This window comes from Tachypleus tridentatus, chromosome 1 (assembly GCF_004210375.1).
Source record: "Tachypleus tridentatus isolate NWPU-2018 chromosome 1, ASM421037v1, whole genome shotgun sequence".
Lineage (NCBI taxonomy): Eukaryota > Metazoa > Arthropoda > Merostomata > Xiphosura > Limulidae > Tachypleus > Tachypleus tridentatus.
In genome coordinates, this window is record NC_134825.1 from 11,396,237 (window position 1) to 11,417,725 (window position 21,489).

At 34.7% G+C, this 21,489-nt stretch overlaps 1 protein-coding gene across 1 annotated transcript; it reads right to left on the minus strand.

Moving 5' to 3' along the window:
* Positions 1–1,476: 1,476 nt before the first annotated feature.
* LOC143224643 (uncharacterized) lies at positions 1,477–21,465 on the minus strand. Its single transcript, XM_076452807.1, has 5 exons — positions 21,130–21,465; positions 19,826–20,217; positions 15,572–15,752; positions 2,675–2,807; positions 1,477–1,769 (listed from the first exon to the last, which is right to left on the minus strand). The coding sequence occupies exons 1-5, from the start codon at positions 21,139–21,141 to the stop codon at positions 1,477–1,479; spliced, it is 1,011 nt and encodes a 336-aa protein (XP_076308922.1). The 5' UTR covers positions 21,142–21,465.
* Positions 21,466–21,489: the final 24 nt, after the last annotated feature.

Below are 21,489 nucleotides of genomic sequence, written 5' to 3' on the forward strand. Positions count from 1 at the left end.
ATTTGCAGAAAAAAGGAAACAAACACATAAACAAAATATTAACAGAACCTTTCCTTTAAAAAGTCAGATGGAGCTACTTAGGACCACTCTTGATGAGAATCAAACGTGATTTTGTTGAATCTTATAAAATCATATTATAGCACACAAAATAATAATCTTAAACAGATAAGATGACGAATACCAAGTACATTCAAATATAAGTTTTGATTATAGTTCTTACTAGGCCTAATTTCAATAATTTTATATATGGGTGTCTCTGAAAAGTGATGAAAATTCTCTAGCAATCATAACTGACGTCAGTTCACACGATTACAATTAATTTAAATGTAATTATACATGTTGCGAAACAAAAGCTAGTGTAGTTAAAGTTTATAAAGAAATAACTAAGAAAATATATAGTGGGATTGTTTTCAGTTTTGACTTACCTTATTTTTTATAGTATTTACCTTTACAGATAAGAAGTTCAGTACAGTTTATTTGAAAGATTTAAATACATATTAATGTAGTGTTAGGTCTCTCGCATATAAAGGTTTTGGTATAACAGCCAATATGTTTAACGCTTATTTAGTTCTTTCACGGCAAATTTATGAAACTTTGACAATGCAGCGCTGCTATATAATAAATACTGCTCGAGAAATATTTTAAAAAGATCATCATTATTAAACAATAAAGAGCCAGAGAAATGAAATATATGGTTATTAAAGAAAAAACAGTACAATAAAATTAAACATATCTCTTGTTACCGTTAGGAAGAATCTAAACAGACATTAGGAGCTGACGATAAGGGCTGTAACCTTTCAAAGATTTCTCGAAATTTCCTTCTGGAATACCTGCTAAGTTCCTTGTCACAACTCCACTAGACTTGTTCCTCTGACCTACTTAAACGAGGCGTTGAAAGTAGATACCCACTTAAACAGAAGAGTTCGTGAAAACGTGTTCAAGATTCGTGGTTGACGATAACTCCGCCATCCAACACAGAGGGAAACTAAAAATCATGGCGTTGGAAATTGTTTATTCACGACCGTAAGAACGTGCACGATGCAGGAGATGGTCCGAATTGTTATCACGAGTTCTAGCACATCTTGTTTACTTATAAAGTGTGATTAGCTTTAGTATAACTAGACGTCATGTTTCTTAGTGCCAGTGAATACTTCCCCCCCCCCTCAAGTTAAAATTCATGCATGAAATAAAATATATAAACATTAACAATTATGAAATCTAAAAAAGTACAGTTATAAAGGAATTCTGGTATCATATGAAATTTAAATGTGAATTATGTAGCATAATGGACATACGTATAAGCGATTTTCAAGTATAAAGGTGACTATAATTTGTTGTTATCTTGAGAAAACTGAACAGAAAAGGTCTGAGAAATAAATAGGCGATCTGCTTAAGTATGAAGCAATGTTGTATTTTGATCTCCATATTCATTTTTTATATTTTTCTTGAACTCATTTGGATGCACTATCGCTGGAATTATTGTTTTGTGATTAATCTGATTTTTCTTTCCAAAATTATAGGACTTTTTGTTTCGTATAAATATATAGCAACAATAAGAATTATTAAACTAAGAATGAATACAAGGTCTAATGTGAACTTATCCGGAAACAACAATGTCGAAGCAAGAGCAGTCATTACGTTTCCTACGGCAGAAATGTAAAATTTAACGATGTTATCCAACTGTCGCATGGTGGTTGCCAAGGTGATCCCGTGCAGCGTTGCTACGACGACGGTTACCAACAATAATGTCTTGATATTACCAGATAAAACTGAAAAAAGTACATTATTAATTAAAATAAACAATAGAAATGAAAGAATATTACAAATGTAGAGAAAATAGAAGTAAATCGTTGTGCTTCAATTAATAATTCCTGGGTAACTTTATTTTAAAACTTCATATCTATAAAGTTATTACATTTATATTCAATTACAACAGGCAGGGTTTATACAATAAGTCGAAACTTTAGGCAGGAATTCATCTTCAAAATAAAAGTATAGCTTGCAAAATATTTTTGTGATGTTCTTCGCATTTATAAATCGTAATGAAAAGTGCAAAGCTGCACGAGGGCTATCTGCGCTAGTCGTCCCTAATTTAGCAATACAAGACTAGAGGGAAGGCAGTTAGTCATCACCACCCACCGCCAACTCTTCGGCTACTTTTGTACCAACAAACAGTAGAATTGACCGTTACTTTTATAACTCTTCCAGGGCTGAAAGAGCAAGCATGTTTGGTGTGACGGGAATTGGAACCCACGACCCTCAAATTACGAGTCAAGCGCCTTTACCTAGCCATGTTGGGCCTACATTTGTTTGGAATTAAGCATAAAGCTACACAATGAGATGTTTGTGCTCTACCCAGCACATGTATCGATACCCGGTTTCTAGTGTAGTGAATTCGCAGACATACCGCTGTGCCACTGGGGGCTTCTGTTTGAAAGCCCATAAATTGTTTTTGTTTCGCAACTAAGTGACAGGAATTGACTTACTGTTGCAGCTGTTTGCTGACCTTTATGATATTCATGCGCCCGATGGACCAATACACTATGGAGTGCATTTAAAAATTGGGAGGGTGCTGCTCCATTATTAGCTCAATAATATACTGTGAACATTATGAAGAAAATTGCCAGTCACAAAGATTAATTCATTCCTGTAAAATATAAATAAATACACTTACTAGGAAAGCTAAACACCTTTTGTTTCACATCATCTAAAAACACCGCATACATGAGGTTGAGAACAGTACCAAAAAAGTACAACTGTATTTGTTGTTCCCAAAAACTGCGACGATTATCGTTTTTGAAAAGTACCTGAAGAAAGGAGAAAAAAGAAAAGTTGTCAAAAGTATCATATAATGATTAGCATAATATGTTATGGATTTACCAAGTTTTGGATATGAAACATTAATTGGTCGAGAGAGAGATAATCATTACAGATTACTGGCTACTACTGTGGTCAGTCTGACCACAAAGAATTTAATGTTCACATATATGTATACATACATAGATATATATATTACAACACTCATATATAATTCAGTCTGTCTCTGGTTTAAACAACTTTCGATATTTCGAACCTTCTGATGCATGGTTCAGTCATCCGAAATCTAGCCCTTAAAGACCTGTCTCTCAGGTGCCCATAAGGGGTCCAGAGTTAAGCTTTGATGGCTTATAATAATAAAATCTCGCGTGCATTTTTCTGCAGTAAACACATAGTAAATAGTCTATTGTGTAGCTTTTCAAGAAAAGCATATAACAAGATGTGACTGGAAGACTCATTTTTGTTGTTAAGCGCAAAGCTGAACAATGGGTTATGTTTCCTGTAACCACATTATGGAATAAACCGCCAATTTTAGCATTATAAGCCCACCAAGCTTGCCGTTGAGTCATCCATTACTTTAGTTTTCGTTATATTTCACAATTTACAAATCTAAAAATAAACACTTATCGCTTTACTAAACACATTACTTTACTGAAAAGAGTACATCTAAAAAAAGTATAAGTTCTCAAACTTAACCACAGTTACATATTAGTGTTCCACATTTTTGAGGAAAGCTGCGTGCAAAATTCTAACCACTTTCTGTTCTCCTGACGTGGAAATTCTTATATGTATCACTGATGACCATTTAATAAATGTTAAGATCAAACTGCTGTTGTGTACGTAGTTTACTTCCAAGATATGTAAATAAGTAATAGATGACTTCTAGAAGACATGGAAGAAGAACACTTGTCTCAAATTATTTTGAAGGTATTATCGTTTTTAACGTTTTTCAGTTTAATGCCATTGCTAGGTTAGTATTTCCCTCTACACACCATTTGTAATTAAACTGAGCTCTTCTTCACATCACTTGTGGCTAAATTAAGCTTCTCTACACATCATCTGTAGCCACACTCGACTCCTTTCCACATCATTTGTAGCCACACTGGACTCTTTTCCACATCATTTATAGTTAAACTGAGCTCTTCTTCACATCACTTGTGGCTAAATTAAGCTTCTCTACACATCATCTGTAGCCACACTGGACTCCTTTCTACGTCATTTGTAGCCACACTGGACTCTTTTCCATATCATTTATAGTTAAACTGAGCTCTTCTCCACATCACTTGTGGCTAAATTAAGTTTCTCTACACATCATCTGTAACCACACTCGACTCCTTTCTACATCATTTGTAGCCACACTGGACTCTTTTCCACATCATTTATAGGTAAACTGAGCTCTTCTCCACATCACTTGTGGCTAAATTAAGTTTCTCTACACATCATCTGTAACCACACTCGACTCCTTTCTACATCATTTGTAGCCACACTGGACTCTTTTCCACATCATTTATAGTTAAACTGAGCTCTTCTCCACATCACTTGTGGCTAAATTAAGTTTCTCTACACATCATCTGTAGCCACACTGGACTCCTTTCTACGTCATTTGTAGCCACACTGGACTCTTTTCCACATCATTTATAGGTAAACTGAGCTCTTCTCCACATCACTTGTGGCTAAATTAAGTTTCTCTACATCATCTGTAACCACACTCGACTCCTTTCTACATCATTTGTAGCCACACTGGACTCTTTTCCACATCATTTATAGTTAAACTGAGCTCTTCTTCACATCACTTGTGGCTAAATTAAGCTTCTCTACACATCATCTGTAGCCACACTGGACTCCTTTCTACGTCATTTGTAGCCACACTGGACTCTTTTCCATATCATTTATAGTTAAACTGAGCTCTTCTCCACATCACTTGTGGCTAAATTAAGTTTCTCTACACATCATCTGTAACCACACTCGACTCCTTTCTACATCATTTGTAGCCACACTGGACTCTTTTCCACATCATTTATAGGTAAACTGAGCTCTTCTCCACATCACTTGTGGCTAAATTAAGTTTCTCTACACATCATCTGTAACCACACTCGACTCCTTTCTACATCATTTGTAGCCACACTGGACTCTTTTCCACATCATTTATAGTTAAACTGAGCTCTTCTCCACATCACTTGTGGCTAAATTAAGTTTCTCTACACATCATCTGTAGCCACACTGGACTCCTTTCTACATCATTTGTAACCACACTAAACTCCTTTCCATATCATTTATAGTTAAACTGAGCTCTTCTCCACATCACTTGTGGCTAAATTAAGCTTCTCTACACATCATCTGTAGCCACACTGGACTCCTTTCCATATCATTTATAGTTAAACTGAGCTCTTCTCCACATCACTTGTGGCTAAATTAAGCTTCTCTACACATCATCTGTAGCCACACTCGACTCCTTTCCACATCATTTATAGTTAAACTGCGCTCTTCTCCACATCACTTGTGGCTAAATTAAGCTTCTCTACACATCATCTGTAGCCACACTGAACTCCTTTCCACATCATTTGTAGCCACACTGGACTCCTTTCCACATCATTTATAGTTAAACTGAGCTCTTCTTCACATCACTTGTGGCTAAATTAAGTTTCTCTACACATCATCTGTAGCCACACTCGACTCCTTTCTACATCATTTGTAGCCACACTGGACTCCTTTCCACATCATTTATAGTTAAACTGAGCTCTTCTCCACATCACTTGTGGCTAAATTAAGCTTCTCTACACATCATCTGTAGCCACACTGAACTCCTTTCCACATCATTTATAGTTAAACTGAGCTCTTCTTCACATCACTTGTGGCTAAATTAAGTTTCTCTACACATCATCTGTAGCCACACTCGACTCCTTTCTACATCATTTGTAGCCACACTGGACTCCTTTCCACATCATTTATAGTTAAACTGAGCTCTTCTTCACATCACTTGTGGCTAAATTAAGTTACTCTACACATCATCTGTAGCCACACTCGACTCCTTTCTACATCATTTATAGTTAAACTGAGCTCTTCTTCACACACTTGTGGCTAAATTAAGTTTCTCTACACATCATCTGTAGCCACACTCGACTCCTTTCTACATCATTTGTAGCCACACTGGACTCCTTTCCACATCATTTATAGTTAAACTGAGCTCTTCTCCACATCACTTGTGGCTAAATTAAGTTTCTCTACACATCATCTGTAACCACACTGAACTCCTTTCCACATCATTTATAGTTAAACTGAGCTCTTCTTCACATCACTTGTGGCTAAATTAAGTTTCTCTACACATCATCTGTAGTCACACTCGACTCCTTTCTACATCATTTGTAGCCACACTGGACTCCTTTCCACATCATTTATAGTTAAACTGAGCTCTTCTTCACATCACTTGTGGCTAAATTAAGCTTTCTACACATCATCTGTAGCCACACTCGACTCCTTTCTACATCATTTGTAGCCACACTGGACTCCTTTCCATATCATTTATAGTTAAACTGAGCTCTTCTCCACATCACTTGTGGCTAAATTAAGCTTCTCTACACATCATTTGTAGCCACACTGGACTCCTTTCCACATCATTTATAGTTAAACTGAGCTCTTCTCCACATCACTTGTGGCTAAATTAAGTTTCTCTACACATCATCTGTAGCCACACTGAACTCCTTTCCACATCATTTATAGTTAAACTGAGCTCTTCTTCACATCACTTGTGGCTAAATTAAGTTTCTCTACACATCATCTGTAGCCACACTCGACTCCTTTCTACATCATTTGTAGCCACACTGGACTCCTTTCCACATCATTTATAGTTAAACTGAGCTCTTCTCCACATCACTTGTGGCTAAATTAAGTTTCTCTACACATCATCTGTAACCACACTGAACTCCTTTCCACATCATTTATAGTTAAACTGAGCTCTTCTTCACATCACTTGTGGCTAAATTAAGTTTCTCTACACATCATCTGTAGTCACACTCGACTCCTTTCTACATCATTTGTAGCCACACTGGACTCCTTTCCATATCATTTATAGTTAAACTGAGCTCTTCTTCACATCACTTGTGGCTAAATTAAGTTTCTCTACACATCATCTGTAGCCACACTCGACTCCTTTCTACATCATTTGTAGCCACACTGGACTCCTTTCCATATCATTTATAGTTAAACTGAGCTCTTCTCCACATCACTTGTGGCTAAATTAAGTTTCTCTACACATCATCTGTAACCACACTGAACTCCTTTCCACATCATTTATAGTTAAACTGAGCTCTTCTTCACATCACTTGTGGCTAAATTAAGTTTCTCTACACATCATCTGTAGCCACACTCGACTCCTTTCTACATCATTTCTAGCCACACTGGACTCCTTTCCATATCATTTATAGTTAAACTGAGCTCTTCTCCACATCACTTGTGGCTAAATTAAGCTTCTCTACACATCATCTGTAGCCACACTGGACTCCTTTCTACATCATTTGTAGCCACACTGGACTTCTTTCCATATCATTTATAGTTAAACTGAGCTCTTCTTCACATCACTTGTGGCTAAATTAAGTTTCTCTACACATCATCTGTAGCCACACTCGACTCCTTTCTACATCATTTCTAGCCACACTGGACTCCTTTCCATATCATTTATAGTTAAACTGAGCTCTTCTCCACATCACTTGTGGCTAAATTAAGCTTCTCTACACATCATCTGTAGCCACACTGGACTCCTTTCTACATCATTTGTAGCCACACTGGACTTCTTTCCATATCATTTATAGTTAAACTGAGCTCTTCTCCACATCACTTGTGGCTAAATTTAGTTTCTCTACACATCATCTGTAGCCACACTCGACTCCTTTCTACATCATTTGTAACCACACTGGACTCCTTTCCACATCATTTATAGTTAAAATTAGCTCTTCTCCTCATCACTTGTGGCTAGATTAAGCTTCTCTACACATCATCTGTAGCCACACTCGACTCCTTTCTACATCATTTGTAGCCACACTGGACTTCTTTCCATATCATTTATAGTTAAACTGAGCTTTTCTCCACATCACTTGTGGCTAAATTAAGCTTCTCTACACATCATCTGTAGCCACCCTCGACTCCTTTCTACATCATTTATGGCTAAATTGAGTTTCACATCATTTACAGTTTAAAGTGGGCTTGCTTATTCTTATTCGTGAATCTTACACCACATCTCATTAAGTTATCTGACATCACTTTAAATAACACAATATAAATTTCACTAGTCTGTTTACATCAGTGATTACTAAAACTGTTAATTGGTGTAAATTTTATTTTTCATATTTCTTCACTTACTGAGCCAATTTTTTACGATTAAAATTTTTTATTTAATATTTTCCTCTATCCGTTCCTTATTTTAGAAGTGTATGTTTAGTAAGGGGTGTTGAAGTCGGTGCCTGGTATCTTGTTTATACATCTTACAAGTCCAAGTAACTTATTGTTATCTTATTGTTACTATAAGAACACATAAAGACAGATATGCATTTTTTTACAGTATTCTTTTTGTTTCACTTTTCTTAAAGAGCAAAATGCGAGTAAAATCATTCACTTTTGGTGTCAAACTAATTAAACTTACACATTCGGGATCAAGAAATCAGCGATAAGTGTGAAGGCTTATATCTGTAAAAAGATCCAGGTTATATACCCGTGGATAGCACAGTACAGATAACGCATTGTGCAACTGAATTAAATTTGCTATTAAGTTGTATGTTCATCTGAATGTAAGATTAATCTGAAACTTCTTAGTTTAATGAAACTTGTGTATAGTATTAAAAAATCGAAGTTTCCCAAGTGATGATTTAGTGCATTTATTGTACAAATTTCAGTTTTCTGGTGTGTAGAGGTAAATATTTAAATACATTTGAGTATAGAATTAACTTGATTAATGTATGCGTTACTTTTCTACCAAGTGGTTAGGGCGCTTCACTCGCAATGTGAGAGTCGCGGGTTCGAATTCCCGTCATACCAAACATGTTCGCCCTTTTATCCATGAGATAATGTGTCGGTCAATTCGTTGGTAAAAGAGTGGCCCAAGAGCTGAGAGTGCGGAGTGATGACAAACTGCCTTCCCTCTATTCTTACACTACTAAATTAAGGATGGCTAGCACAGATAGTCCTCGTGTAGCTTCGCAGGAGATTTTCAAACAAACAAGCAATGATCTGTTCAGTTGGCTACCTCTCTTCTGTTCTTATTCAAGAAAAAACAAAAATTGATGCTTTAGTGTTTTCACAATCTCTAATTAAATATAAGTGTAATTTTTATACCCCTTCAGTGCATTGACCTTGATTGGTTTCCTCTGTCACGAGGCATCATATGGAAAAGCTCGAGATAATTCTTTATGATGCCACCATAGGCGATGCGATAACATTATGCTCTGGTTACTTTATACTGGATGTAACGGCTAATTACATATTATAATTTATTTTTGTTCGATTGTAACTTTAGTAACCAAATCTTTTAAGTTTTAATTGTTTTTTCATAACTATTTCTGTGATCAGATGGTTCTTATTAGGTCTTTCAAGTAATCGGAGATGACTTCGTACGATTAGTAATATAATTAGAGTTGAGTCATTTGCTCAACTAATATATATGTTAATAAAGGTAAAATGCACGATATGGCCTGATAGTTATGGTGCTGCATATGCGCAATATGAGGGTTTGGATCCCATCACTGAAAACGCTCGACCTCTTAGCTCGGAGGACCTCATAATGTGTTGATCAATTACATTTTTCATTCAATAATGCTTTTTTTCTCACTAAGTTTTTAACCTTTCTGTAAAGTAATTCAAACTTTATTCACGTGATTTACTATCTATTATCTATAAGCCCCCGCTAGTACAGCGGTATGTCTCCGGATTTACAACGCTAAAATCAGGGGTTCGATTCACCTCTGTGGGCTGAGCCCGATGTGGCTTTTCTATATGAAAAACACACACACACACACACTATTTATAAATTACAGCTGGAATATATGTAGACGTCACAATGATTTTGATATCTGTAGTGGACGCAGTACAAATAGCCCATTGAGTAGCATTTTGTCTAAAAATCAAACGAGCAGCTCGGGTACATACTCTTATGTTTGATTTTTGTTATACAAAACAATTATGTAATTTTGTTTTGTCGATAGGATTTATCTAATAGAATAGCGCAGGTTCTATGTTTATAATTATATTATTCCTTATGGAACATATTTTGTCCAATTTGAAGCTAATGCCTATCGATTTGGTACATTGTTTTCTCATATCAGATAGCCAGCCAGTCATGTAGCTTTGTTATCAAGCTGTTACTTACATCATCAGCTAAATGAACAACAAATGTTATCTTGTGATTAGGCTTAGCAGGATGAGTTTAATTATTACCGACTTTATTTAAGTCATTTATAAATCAGAGTTATAAGTAGTGTATAAATAAGCATATAATAAATTATGAACTACATTATACTTTTGTTTGTTTTCCATCTTCTCGTATTTGTATTTATAGCAAAAGAGATGAGATTATTTGTTGCTGTCCCAAATTTTGAAGAACTGTTCAGAGAAAATGCAGACGGTCATGAGCATCCTACCATTAAATATCCACGCTAAGGACTTGTCCGTCACTCTTATAAAGCAACCACAGCCTAAATTGCGGGAAAATATTTTGCGGTATCTCACGGATTCGAAACCAACTCGTAAGTTCCGAATCCCAGAAAATCTACAAGAAGGCCAACACATGCCCATTGTTTGTGAAATAATCATTAGAAATCCGATTCGGGAAGTATCTTAAGCTATATGGAAAGCATTTTAAATTTACTTTATATAATGTCAGAAGATATCTTCCTAGATTACCTTATGAAAATTATTAATAAGTTACTGTGTGCATTTTTGATCTTATTACTTCGAAAGGTTACTAAAAGTTCATCTCAGCTATAGCTAATCCTAATTTTGAACTGATAAATCAGAAATGAGATAAGTTCACCCACCTCCAACTCTTGGGTTTCTTTATTTTACCGAATAGTCGGATTTGTTGTTGTTCCTTTTCGTGATCTAGCGATAAGGGAATATAAAAGGTTCACCTTGTTAATCATTATGACACGATCGGCCTTAAACTATCGAAAAAATTAAAGTGTAAGAAAATCGATGTAAAATCAATATATCTATATATTTAAGTGTTTTATTTAGTTTAGAATGAAGTGATATTTAAAAAAATTTTCGGCAGAAAGTAGAACATGACTCTATCTGAAATTCTAGAACCATGGTTAGTTTTTGTTTGAATTTCGTATAAAGTTACACGAGGGCTATCTGCGATAGCCGTCCTTAATTTAGCTGTGTAAGACTAGAGGGAAGGCAACTAGTCATCACCACCCGCCGCCAACTCTTGAGCTTCTCTTTTACCAACGAATGGGATTGACCGTCACATTATAATGCCTCCACGGCTGAAAGAACGATCATGTTTGGTGTTGTTTTTTGTTGTTGTTTATTGTTAAGCGCAAAGCTGCACAATAGACTATCTGTTTTGTGCTCACTACTGCTATCGACAGTTGGATTTTTAGCCTTACATGTCTTCAGACTTACCTCTGAGCCACTAGAAGGCTCAAAATCAGGTATGTTTGAGCCTTTACCTCAGCACCACTTAATACGACACAAAGACTCTTCAAACCTAAAGTATCTGATAGAAATTTAGATGAGAACAAATCAATAATCATCTTCAAAAAGTCGGTTACCGAGAAGTAAACATCTAGGGTGCTCGAAAAGCCTGTTCAAGTGACCAGAAGTGTCAGGCACCTCCATTTTTAAAAGACGAACTACCAATCAGCAGTTTCTTCCTCCAACACAACTACATTTAACGAATCAGCGGTTTCTCGGTAGATAAGCGACTTTAAATATTACAATTCGGGGTTCGTTTCCCTGCAGTGAACAGAGGCAGATAGTCCATTATGTAGTTTTGCGTTAAAATAGTCAAATAGTGTGATATGCTGTCACTTACAAACTTTATAACGTAGTAACAAACTTGGCATCCTAACCATTAGATCTTACCCGGTCAAGCACTCAAAATAATTCAACTTTTCGTATCGCATAAGTGAGTCAATTTTATTGAAATACGCATAGGCTAATTAAATAATCCAAATATAAGCATGCTGAAGATTTAATACAACATTATATTTAAATTGTTTTAAATATCAAATTATGAAGTCATGTAAAAGTCACAGCTCACAAAAAGTCGAGGTATAATGTCATAAATCAGAGCTAAATTTTAACTTTTTTGGCATTTCGTACGTTGTGTGATGCTGGTGATGATTTATCAGTTTTGAAAAAAAAGTATAAGAAACATCTTTTTCCCTCCCAAAATATAAGAATACCCACATCATGAAAAATGTGTTCAGGCCAGCGACTGAGTATTTGCAGTACGGAATTATCCATTGTGCTTAATGGTAATTAATGGTATCATCTTAGAGCATCAAGTTCTTTTAAAGACTAGCAACAAGTCGTACTCTAGCTGTGGCAAACAAAGCATAACGTCTCGTAACTTTTAAAATCCACGAAAACAAAAGTCAGTGTGAAAACTTCGTCTACACGTGTTCACCAAGATAAGGCTTTCAGTCATACTTATAATTAAACTTTTGCCCTGCCTCAAGCAGGTGTAGAATGAAACGGGTTTTCATGCTATTCCGTATGAAGATATACAAAATAAGTCGTCGAATTTCAGGGCCTATGGATTTCTGCACAATCGCACTCTTGAAACGGGCGCTGAAAAACTGTAGTCCCAATACAGTAAATGAATTATGGAATGCTATTAAAGAGAAATAATGTACTTTGGCCATGACAGCCATAAGATGGAACCTTTTGCAAAAGAAACTATGGTTCGGGGCTATTGTTAAGATGTACAGTCGTTCAGCATGACGAATGTGGCTACATGGATTACAATCATACGAGAAGCTCCAAAACCGTTTCAGTACAATGTACCTAACCTCTGTTTTATTAATCCTACGAAGTCACGTACACGTAGTTAAGAAGTGGATATTTACTTTTCTCACCTGAGATGAACAAGTAGAAATATCCAGTAAAACATAGGAAATAAAATTTAATATCATATCGAAGAATAACAGTTAATACTGTGGTTATTTTGTCATTAAGATGACTCATTATACTATCATATCCTCTAGTGCCTCTGTAATGAAACTATGAAGCCCACTGGTAGCCAATCCGGTGAACCATAAGGAAATATATGGTCCTCTGGTGGCATCATATTGAATTATATTTTCCCTGTTTCTGTAAAGTTACTTGCTTATTTTGGACACAGATATTTTAGGATACTTGAAAGAAAACAGATGTCTTTTCTATATTATTGTATCTTGATACTTGTGAGCTACATTCGATTTATTGTTATTTCTTTACAAATCTTTCTGTCTTCTTTTTAAATTAGATCTGAACTCATTTTTTGCCAAGTGCTGTATTTTTTGTAATTCTTTATGTACTAGTCTTCCTGATCAATAGGGTAGGAAAATACATGTGTGTGATCCAGCCAAATATGCAACCAGATTAGGGACTCGCTTTCGAAATTAGGTCCAACCAGTTATCATCAGCTTCTGATCACATTAAGCAACTACATATATTTCACAACTGAGAATCGAACCACTAATTACTATAGCTGATAAAATCTACCATTCTAACTTTCTTATCTCTACAGATATCTATGCTTTGTCTCATCAGTTTGGTACCTGTGGTATTTTCAGCCGTAATCCCAATAACATCTCACGAAGTTCAGCCAGATTAGGCTATTTTAAATCCTTATATTAAATTAGCAATGCAAAATAAACAATATAATAAAATACAATGAAATAAATTACAAATATTAAAATTAAATATATTAAACATTAAATAAAAAATAGAAAAGATTTTCTGGTGTGTTGTTTTTTTTTTGCGGAAAATTATCGTTTAAAACTACAGCAATTATCCTTTCGTTTTCTACTACACAATTCTTATTCGATAAATTAGTAATTCTCAAAGTGTTTCGCTTATTTTTGTTCCTTCTGTTCTAATACGCAAAACAACTTATCTATAAGCATTATTATATACTCTTCAAAAAAAGAAACGCAAAAGGCAAAATATGAGACAAATTGTTAACAAGTTTATTCTGGGTAGTTCTGTATGACATGTGTGAAACTTTGCACATTCACTGCTGAACATCCAAAGTCTGCAAAGGCGAAGTCCACGCTCACTAGTTTAAGTTTAACGTCACTCAACGTCAATAACGAGTATGCCCCCCCCGTGAGCATCAATAACTGCTTGGCATCTCCTGCCCATGGAAGCGATGAGATGACGAATCACATCCTGTGGAATGGTTGTCCACTCAGCCTGCAAAGCTGCTGCAAGCTGAGGTAGAGTCTGCGGTTGAGGTTGTTGCCATCGCAGACGTCGGTCCAACTCGTCCCAAAGATGTTCGATGGGGTTTAAATCTGGTGATCTGGAGGGCCAGGGAAGAACGTTGATGTTGTGGTGTCTCAAGAAGACAGTGGTGAGAGGGCTGTGTGAGGACGGGCGTTGTCATGTTGAAAAACGTCGTTGACGTTCACCATGATGGGTTGCACATGAGGCCTAAGAATCTCGTCGACGTTTCGTTGAGCCGTAAGATTCCCTCGAATGTGCAAAAGGTCTGTTCTGGCATTGTAGACGATGGCAGCCCACATCATGACTCTGCCACTACCAAAACAGTCAACTTACTGCACACAGTTTGCTGCAAAACGTTCACCTCGGCGACGGTAAACACGGGTCCTTCCATCCTGCCCACAAAGCATAAAACGTGATTGATCGCTGAACCAAACATGCCTCCATTGTCGATGAGGCCATACCCGATGTGCCCGAGTCCACTGCAGCCGTGCTTGACGATGTTGCTGGGTGTGGATGACGCTTCTGACTGAACGTCGAGGTCGGATTCCTGCATCTCATACACGGTTGCGTACGGTCTGATCGGAAATCCTACGCAGCCCTGGTATGGTTGAGGCAGTAGACGTCGCAGTGGTGGTCCTATCCCGAAGGTGACGTAAGCTGATGTAGCGATCTTGTACGGGCGTGGTCACACGAGGTCTGCCAGATCGTCGACGGTCACGAGTTGATCCATGTTGTTGGTGACGATTCCATAGCCTTGTGATGGTGCTTGGGTGGACATTCACAGCTCTGGCAACATCTGATCGAGATTCACCTGCTTCCAAGCGACCAATGGCGTTGTTGCGTTGTGCTTCACTCAGTCTTGGCGTAACTGTATTGCGTGTCGGTGGCTTAACAATGAGCTATGGAAACCGAGAACCCGTCACTTTTATAGGGATTTTGCACATGTTGCACTTGCAGAACATGCAGATCTCTCAAACAAATTTATTGGACACGCATGCGTTTTGGCGAAAAATCCGATGTTTTCCTCCGTTTTCAAAGTGCACAACTTGTATTGTCATTTTGGTCTGACATTCAGTGCCTTAACACGTGTAACATCACATACTCTGAGCTTGTAATGTAATTACATATTTTCTCTTTAAAATACAAAAAATATTCATTTTGCGTTTCTTGTTTTGAAGAGTATATATATCGTTTCGCATTTATGTTATTTTGTCCAGTTTACCCCATTTCGTGTGAATCCTTTTTTTCTACCTTTATATACTTTTATTTACTTATTTTATTGTATATAAACAAATCAGTATGCACAGCAGAAGCTCACAGCTGTTCTTACCTCAGTGTACACAGACACAACAGCAGCCAATAAACTGTTAATAATGCTAAGGGATACTGCAAGAAGTGGCACTGAAGCACCTTCCACTGTTAGGCTACGAAACTGACTCAAAGCAATAGCAAAACTTATCAGAGTTGCAGCCACCCATTGAGCAACAGTCACGTCTTTACGGAAACATAATCTGAAATGTTACACCGTAACGATTACTATAGTTTAGTAATAATTCTAGCTATTAACATGTTTAATTACAGTTATGATGTAAGTATTTCAATATTTCAAGCCTTTTATAATTAATCTTGTTTGTAGAAATGAATCAGACTAAGGATTATATGAATGCTTTACCACTTGATTGTATTTCACGAAATATACAAATATTATTTTCACAACACTCATATAGGTATTTATTTACGTTTTATATACTTTTACAACCAAACCCATAAATAGTTATTTCCAGTTTTTATACAAATAGCTACATCCTTTTGTTAAGAGAGGAATATTTTCCTATTACTTCTACAAGTACTTAAATTGTATGGAGAGGAAAATAATACTTTTCTGACATTTACATAAGCAGTCACATTTTAATACTAGTAAATTAACCTGTGACATTATAGCATAAAACTTGATATTTTTCTTTAATTGGACGTTCAACGTTTCGTTTACAGCTTCTTCAGAAGCGTTCCACTAAAACAGAAACCGTAACTTTTCAACTTCTATTGCACATATCTCTATCCACCCTAGCATAATTTGCTGCATGTCTCGAGGTTTCAATTGCTTACATTCAAAATTTTATTAAACTACTTTTAGGTTACATTATACCAATTAGTACAACATAAATTCTTAGCTAGTAATCCACATTTTAAAAGGATAGAAATGTAAAGTTCTTAATTCTACATTGCAATATTTTTTTTAAAAATCCTGCATTTCCTCTAGTGTGACACATTTCTACCAATTCTTCAAAAAGTATAAAATTAAACTTAAATTACTCACTATAAAATCGTCATTGTTCAAACAAACGATAATTTGTATAGACTTCAATTCTGATTGGTTACAGAGCCATCAAATAGAAAATAGTACTAATTAGTTAGACACAATTCAAATAGCAACAAAACACAATAATTTAATTATAATAGATTTATACTAATATGAGTTTAAAACTACTTAGAATAAACGAATTAATTTTAAATTACAATCTCAAATTATCATTCTAGAAAGAAAGAGAAGGTGATTTAGATTTATCTAGCTTTTGTTTTTTTTAGTTACGATGTCGGTAAAATTGACCAGCCTTATATAGAGGTAGGGTAGAGAAAATAACACATAAATATAAAAATTTGCTAAAAACAAACATTCAAAATGCATTTAGGAGATTTTAGAGATTACATAAATGCTATTTGAGATTTTTGAGATGATGAAACGTATTTTTAATCTTAACATGAAAATCAATTTGCACACGGGCTAATCAATACAAATAGTGTTGAAATACTCGATGTATTAACAAAATAACTTTAGAAAAAATACTTCTTTAAAATATTTGATATTTGTGTACAAAAAGATCTGTAATGTTTACCAAAAACCTACCAAATTTCATGAAGGTATACTCATTATATTAAAGGTTAATAATATCAAATTCAAAAATAATTTTTTAAAAATACAAAGAGATCACATGGTCGGTCAAATTGACCGATTCCTACTGAGAGAAATATTGTGTTTAAAGGATATTTTAATATTAGTAGTAAGCAACCTTACAACACCAATATGCACCATAGAAATTGAATAATAAGTTACATTTTACTGTTGAAGAAAAGCATTTTCCTCTGTTATTTCTATAAGTAACAATTTCTAAAACTTTAATGAACATAATTTTTCTAGCACAAAATAAAAATTTTTATACAGAAGGTACACATTTTCTTCAAATCATCAAAGATTTTTAAACTGATAAGAATGATGTGCTAATTTATAAAATAACTTCACACAAGTTGTGAAATTTCAAAACTACTTTAAAGTTTAGCGATGAAGTTTCAGATTTCCATATTACGTGCACATACTCATATATTTGTTAGTTCTCTATAATTCTTAATACTTTTTACGTTATTAGAAATCCAGAAAATGTACTTCAATTTTAAAAAATTGTAAACTTAACATGCTATATTTCTTTCTTTAAACATTTATTACATGAAATAAGTGCGGAGCTAACTTAATTTATTTGTTTTATTTATATAAGTGGATGCGTAATAGATAATTAATATTCAATATTATTTCAATGGATTTACGAACAAGAATTGTAATAATACTTAGCATTTGGAACTTTATTTACTTTAACCGAGATTAGAATCAATCATAATAGAATTGGTTCGAAATTAAAGTTGATAACTTTTTCTTTAATTAATCCCAAAATAGTGATTTCAAATCAATTGAAAAATAATAATTATCAAAGTTTTTATTAATAACGCCAAGGATTAGTGTTTTCAGAATATTACAAATCGATGGATATTCTAAAAATATAAACTTGTCACTCGATATCACTCAACCACGTTTCTTCATTCATTGCTTGTAAAAAGAATCATTAAATTTACTTTCTTTGTATTTTGATTGTATTTAAGTGCTAAAGGATCTGATAAGGGTATGTTTAAAACAGTATATGTTATGTATCTGATAGAGATATGTTTAAAACAGTATATGTTATGTATCTGATAGAGGTGTGTTTAAAACAGTATATGCTATGCATCTGATAGAGGCGTGTTTAAAACAGTATATGTTTTGTATCTGATAGAGGCGTGTTTAAAACAGTATATGTTATGTATCTGATAGAGGTGTGTTCAAAACAGTATATGTTATGCATCTGATAGAGGTGTGTTTAAAACAGTATATGTTATGCATCTGATAGGAATGTGTTTAAAACAGTATATGTTATGCATCTGATAGAGGTGTGTTCAAAACAGTATATGTTATGCATCTGATAGGAATGTGTTTAAAACAGTATATGTTATGTATCTGATAGAGGTATGTTTAAAACAGTATATGTTATGCATCTGATAGAAGTGTGTTCAAAACAGTATATGTTATGCATCTGATAGAGGTGTGTTCAAAACAGTATATGCTATGCATCTGATAGAGGCGTGTTTAAAACAGTATATGTTTTGTATCTGATAGAGGCGTGTTTAAAACAGTATATGTTATGCATCTGATAGAGGTGTATTTAAAACAGTATATGTTATGCATCTGATAGGAATGTGTTTAAAACAGTATATGTCATGTATCTGATAGAGGTGTGTTTAAAACAGTATATGTTTTGTATCTGATAGAGGCGTGTTTAAAACAGTATATGTTATGCATCTGATGGAGGTGTGTTTAAAACAGTATATGTTATGTATCTGATAGAGGTATGTTTAAAACAGTATATGTTATGTATCTGATAGAGGCGTGTTCAAAACAGTATATGTTATGTATCTGATAGAGGTGTGTTCAAAACAGTATATGTTATGTATCTGATAGAGGTGTGTTTAAAACAGTATATGTTATGCATCTGATAGAAGTGTGTTCAAAACAGTATATGTTATGCATCTGATAGAGGTGTGTTCAAAACAGTATATGTTATGCATCTGATAGAGGTGTGTTTAAAACAGTATATGTTATGTATCTGATAGAGGTATGTTTAAAACAGTATATGTTATGTATCTGATAGAGGTGTGTTTAAAACAGTATATGTTATGCATCTGATAGAGGTGTGTTTAAAACAGTATATGTTATGCATCTGATAGAGGTATGTTTAAAACAGTATATGTTATGCATCTGATAGAGGTGTGTTTAAAACAGTATATGTTATGTATCTGATAGAGGTATGTTTAAAACAGTATATGTTATGTATCTGATAGAGGTGTGTTTAAAACAGTGCAAGTTTGTATCGGATAGGTGAATATTTAAAATAGTATAAGATTGACTCTGACAAAAATATGTTTAAAACAATGTAAGTTTGTCGTTTGCTATATTTTTATTAAAAAGTAGATCATCTTTCGGCTGTTCTCGATGATATTCCTTTATTTCATGATGTTTCAAAAATGCAGTATTGCTTGCCACTTATTCTAAATTAATAAAAGTTTATTCATCGTAAATCTCATATGGACCTAACAATGGACGTTACGGGTAGAAAGAGAAGCCTTCCTTCCTGATATAGATGAATGACTATTAAAACTATAGAGTTCAATAAAATATGAAACACGCTATGATGTTATTCTCCTTTAATAATAATGAAAACCTGACCTGTAGATGAGGAGCGTGCAGACGACTTTACCCTGTATCAGTACTATCCACACGGCTGGTGTTACATAGGTTAAGGCGTAGAAAAAAATATTATTGGTGACAGCATAAACCAAAGATGGAAACAAAAAGAGCAAAGATGGTTGAAGGTTCCACAGGGACTTGGTTTTGACTAGGTGGATAAGTGTGACCATCAAACATTTCAGAGCTTCGATGACAGTGATTATTACCGTTTGCGGCAAAGGGTACTGACCCCCGCTGTGGTACACCACTGCATAGCTCAATACACTCTTTCCAACATCAACAATGAGAAGAAAAGTGCACAGCAACTGGTTAGCAATAACTCCATCAGATTTACGTTGCAAAGACGTTTCACGGAACACTGCCAAATCTTCCTAGAAAAATACACACAAAAATGAACAAAGGACAAATCCAATGTCTTAGGCTAAGCAACTGATATGTTCTACATGTTATAAACTCCGTTTTTGAAATCCCCAAGAAATTCATTGTACTTATTTTATTCTCAGTGTTACCTGTGTGGACAACATGAAACACCTTACGAAAAAATAGGCAAAAAAAAATTATTGTAATACGTGTCCATTGTGCATCATGTAGAGATTTATACGGAAATAATAGAAAGTTTTATATAGAGAATTAATGTTAAGCGATTTGTTAGAATGTTTATAAAGATCGGCTAAATCCTAAGTTTTAACTTTTCTAGCAGCACTTTCAACAATTTATTAATATATTCTATTTGTAAAGAAGAATCCGCTTCCCGCGTTAGACTAAATTGGAAAAATATTATAAATAAGACTTGTTAGTTCAGTTTGAAAATATTTATGAGTTCTATTTATCACCTGATTCCAGAGCCGCCTAGTGGTAGTTTCTTAGACTATAATGTTTATGTTTCACGTGCAACAATCAAACATATGAAGCTGTGTAAAAAAAAAAAAAAATCTGTGGCATCCCTTAAATTCTAGTTTATAATGATGGACGCTGTAGAAAAATGTATTATAATAAATAGAAATGAAAGGTAAAAGTTATGTTGTATAACGCAAATTACTTAATACAGTTTATCTCGGTGGTAAAGAAACATTATTTAAGTGCTAAAATATCTGTTACAATATAAAATTATCCCACATAATAACGTTGTTTGTAAACATTTTGTTATTCTCTCTTACGTTTGTTCCAGATGTGAAAAGGCTTAGCGTCAACTGGAGTATTCACTTCATTAAAACTATATTTTATAGTACTAACATACGTCATTCTTTTCATCGTTATGTATTCTAAACAATCTAATCACTTACTTTATTCAGCATAACGATGAATAGGGTTTGATTCGAAAAGTCTACAGTCTTGATAGTGGAATTTAACAATCATTACTTTATCCTCCTAATAATGTTCTACACAAGCAAAACGACCATTAACGGTATCATATTAGCTGTATGGTCGTCTTCTTATAAACTCAACAAAGACATTCGGAAATAGAAAACAAGTTCCTCGGGTAGAAGTTATTAGAGTCGTAAAACTATGTCATGTAAAACTCGAAACGTTCTAGGTCGCGTTACCTTTCTGGACTGTGCCAAGACGAAAGAAGAATGTTAACTCTGTGCACCAGAATGGTTTAATGACGACATAAACCTGACAAACGAGAATTCACAGAGTTG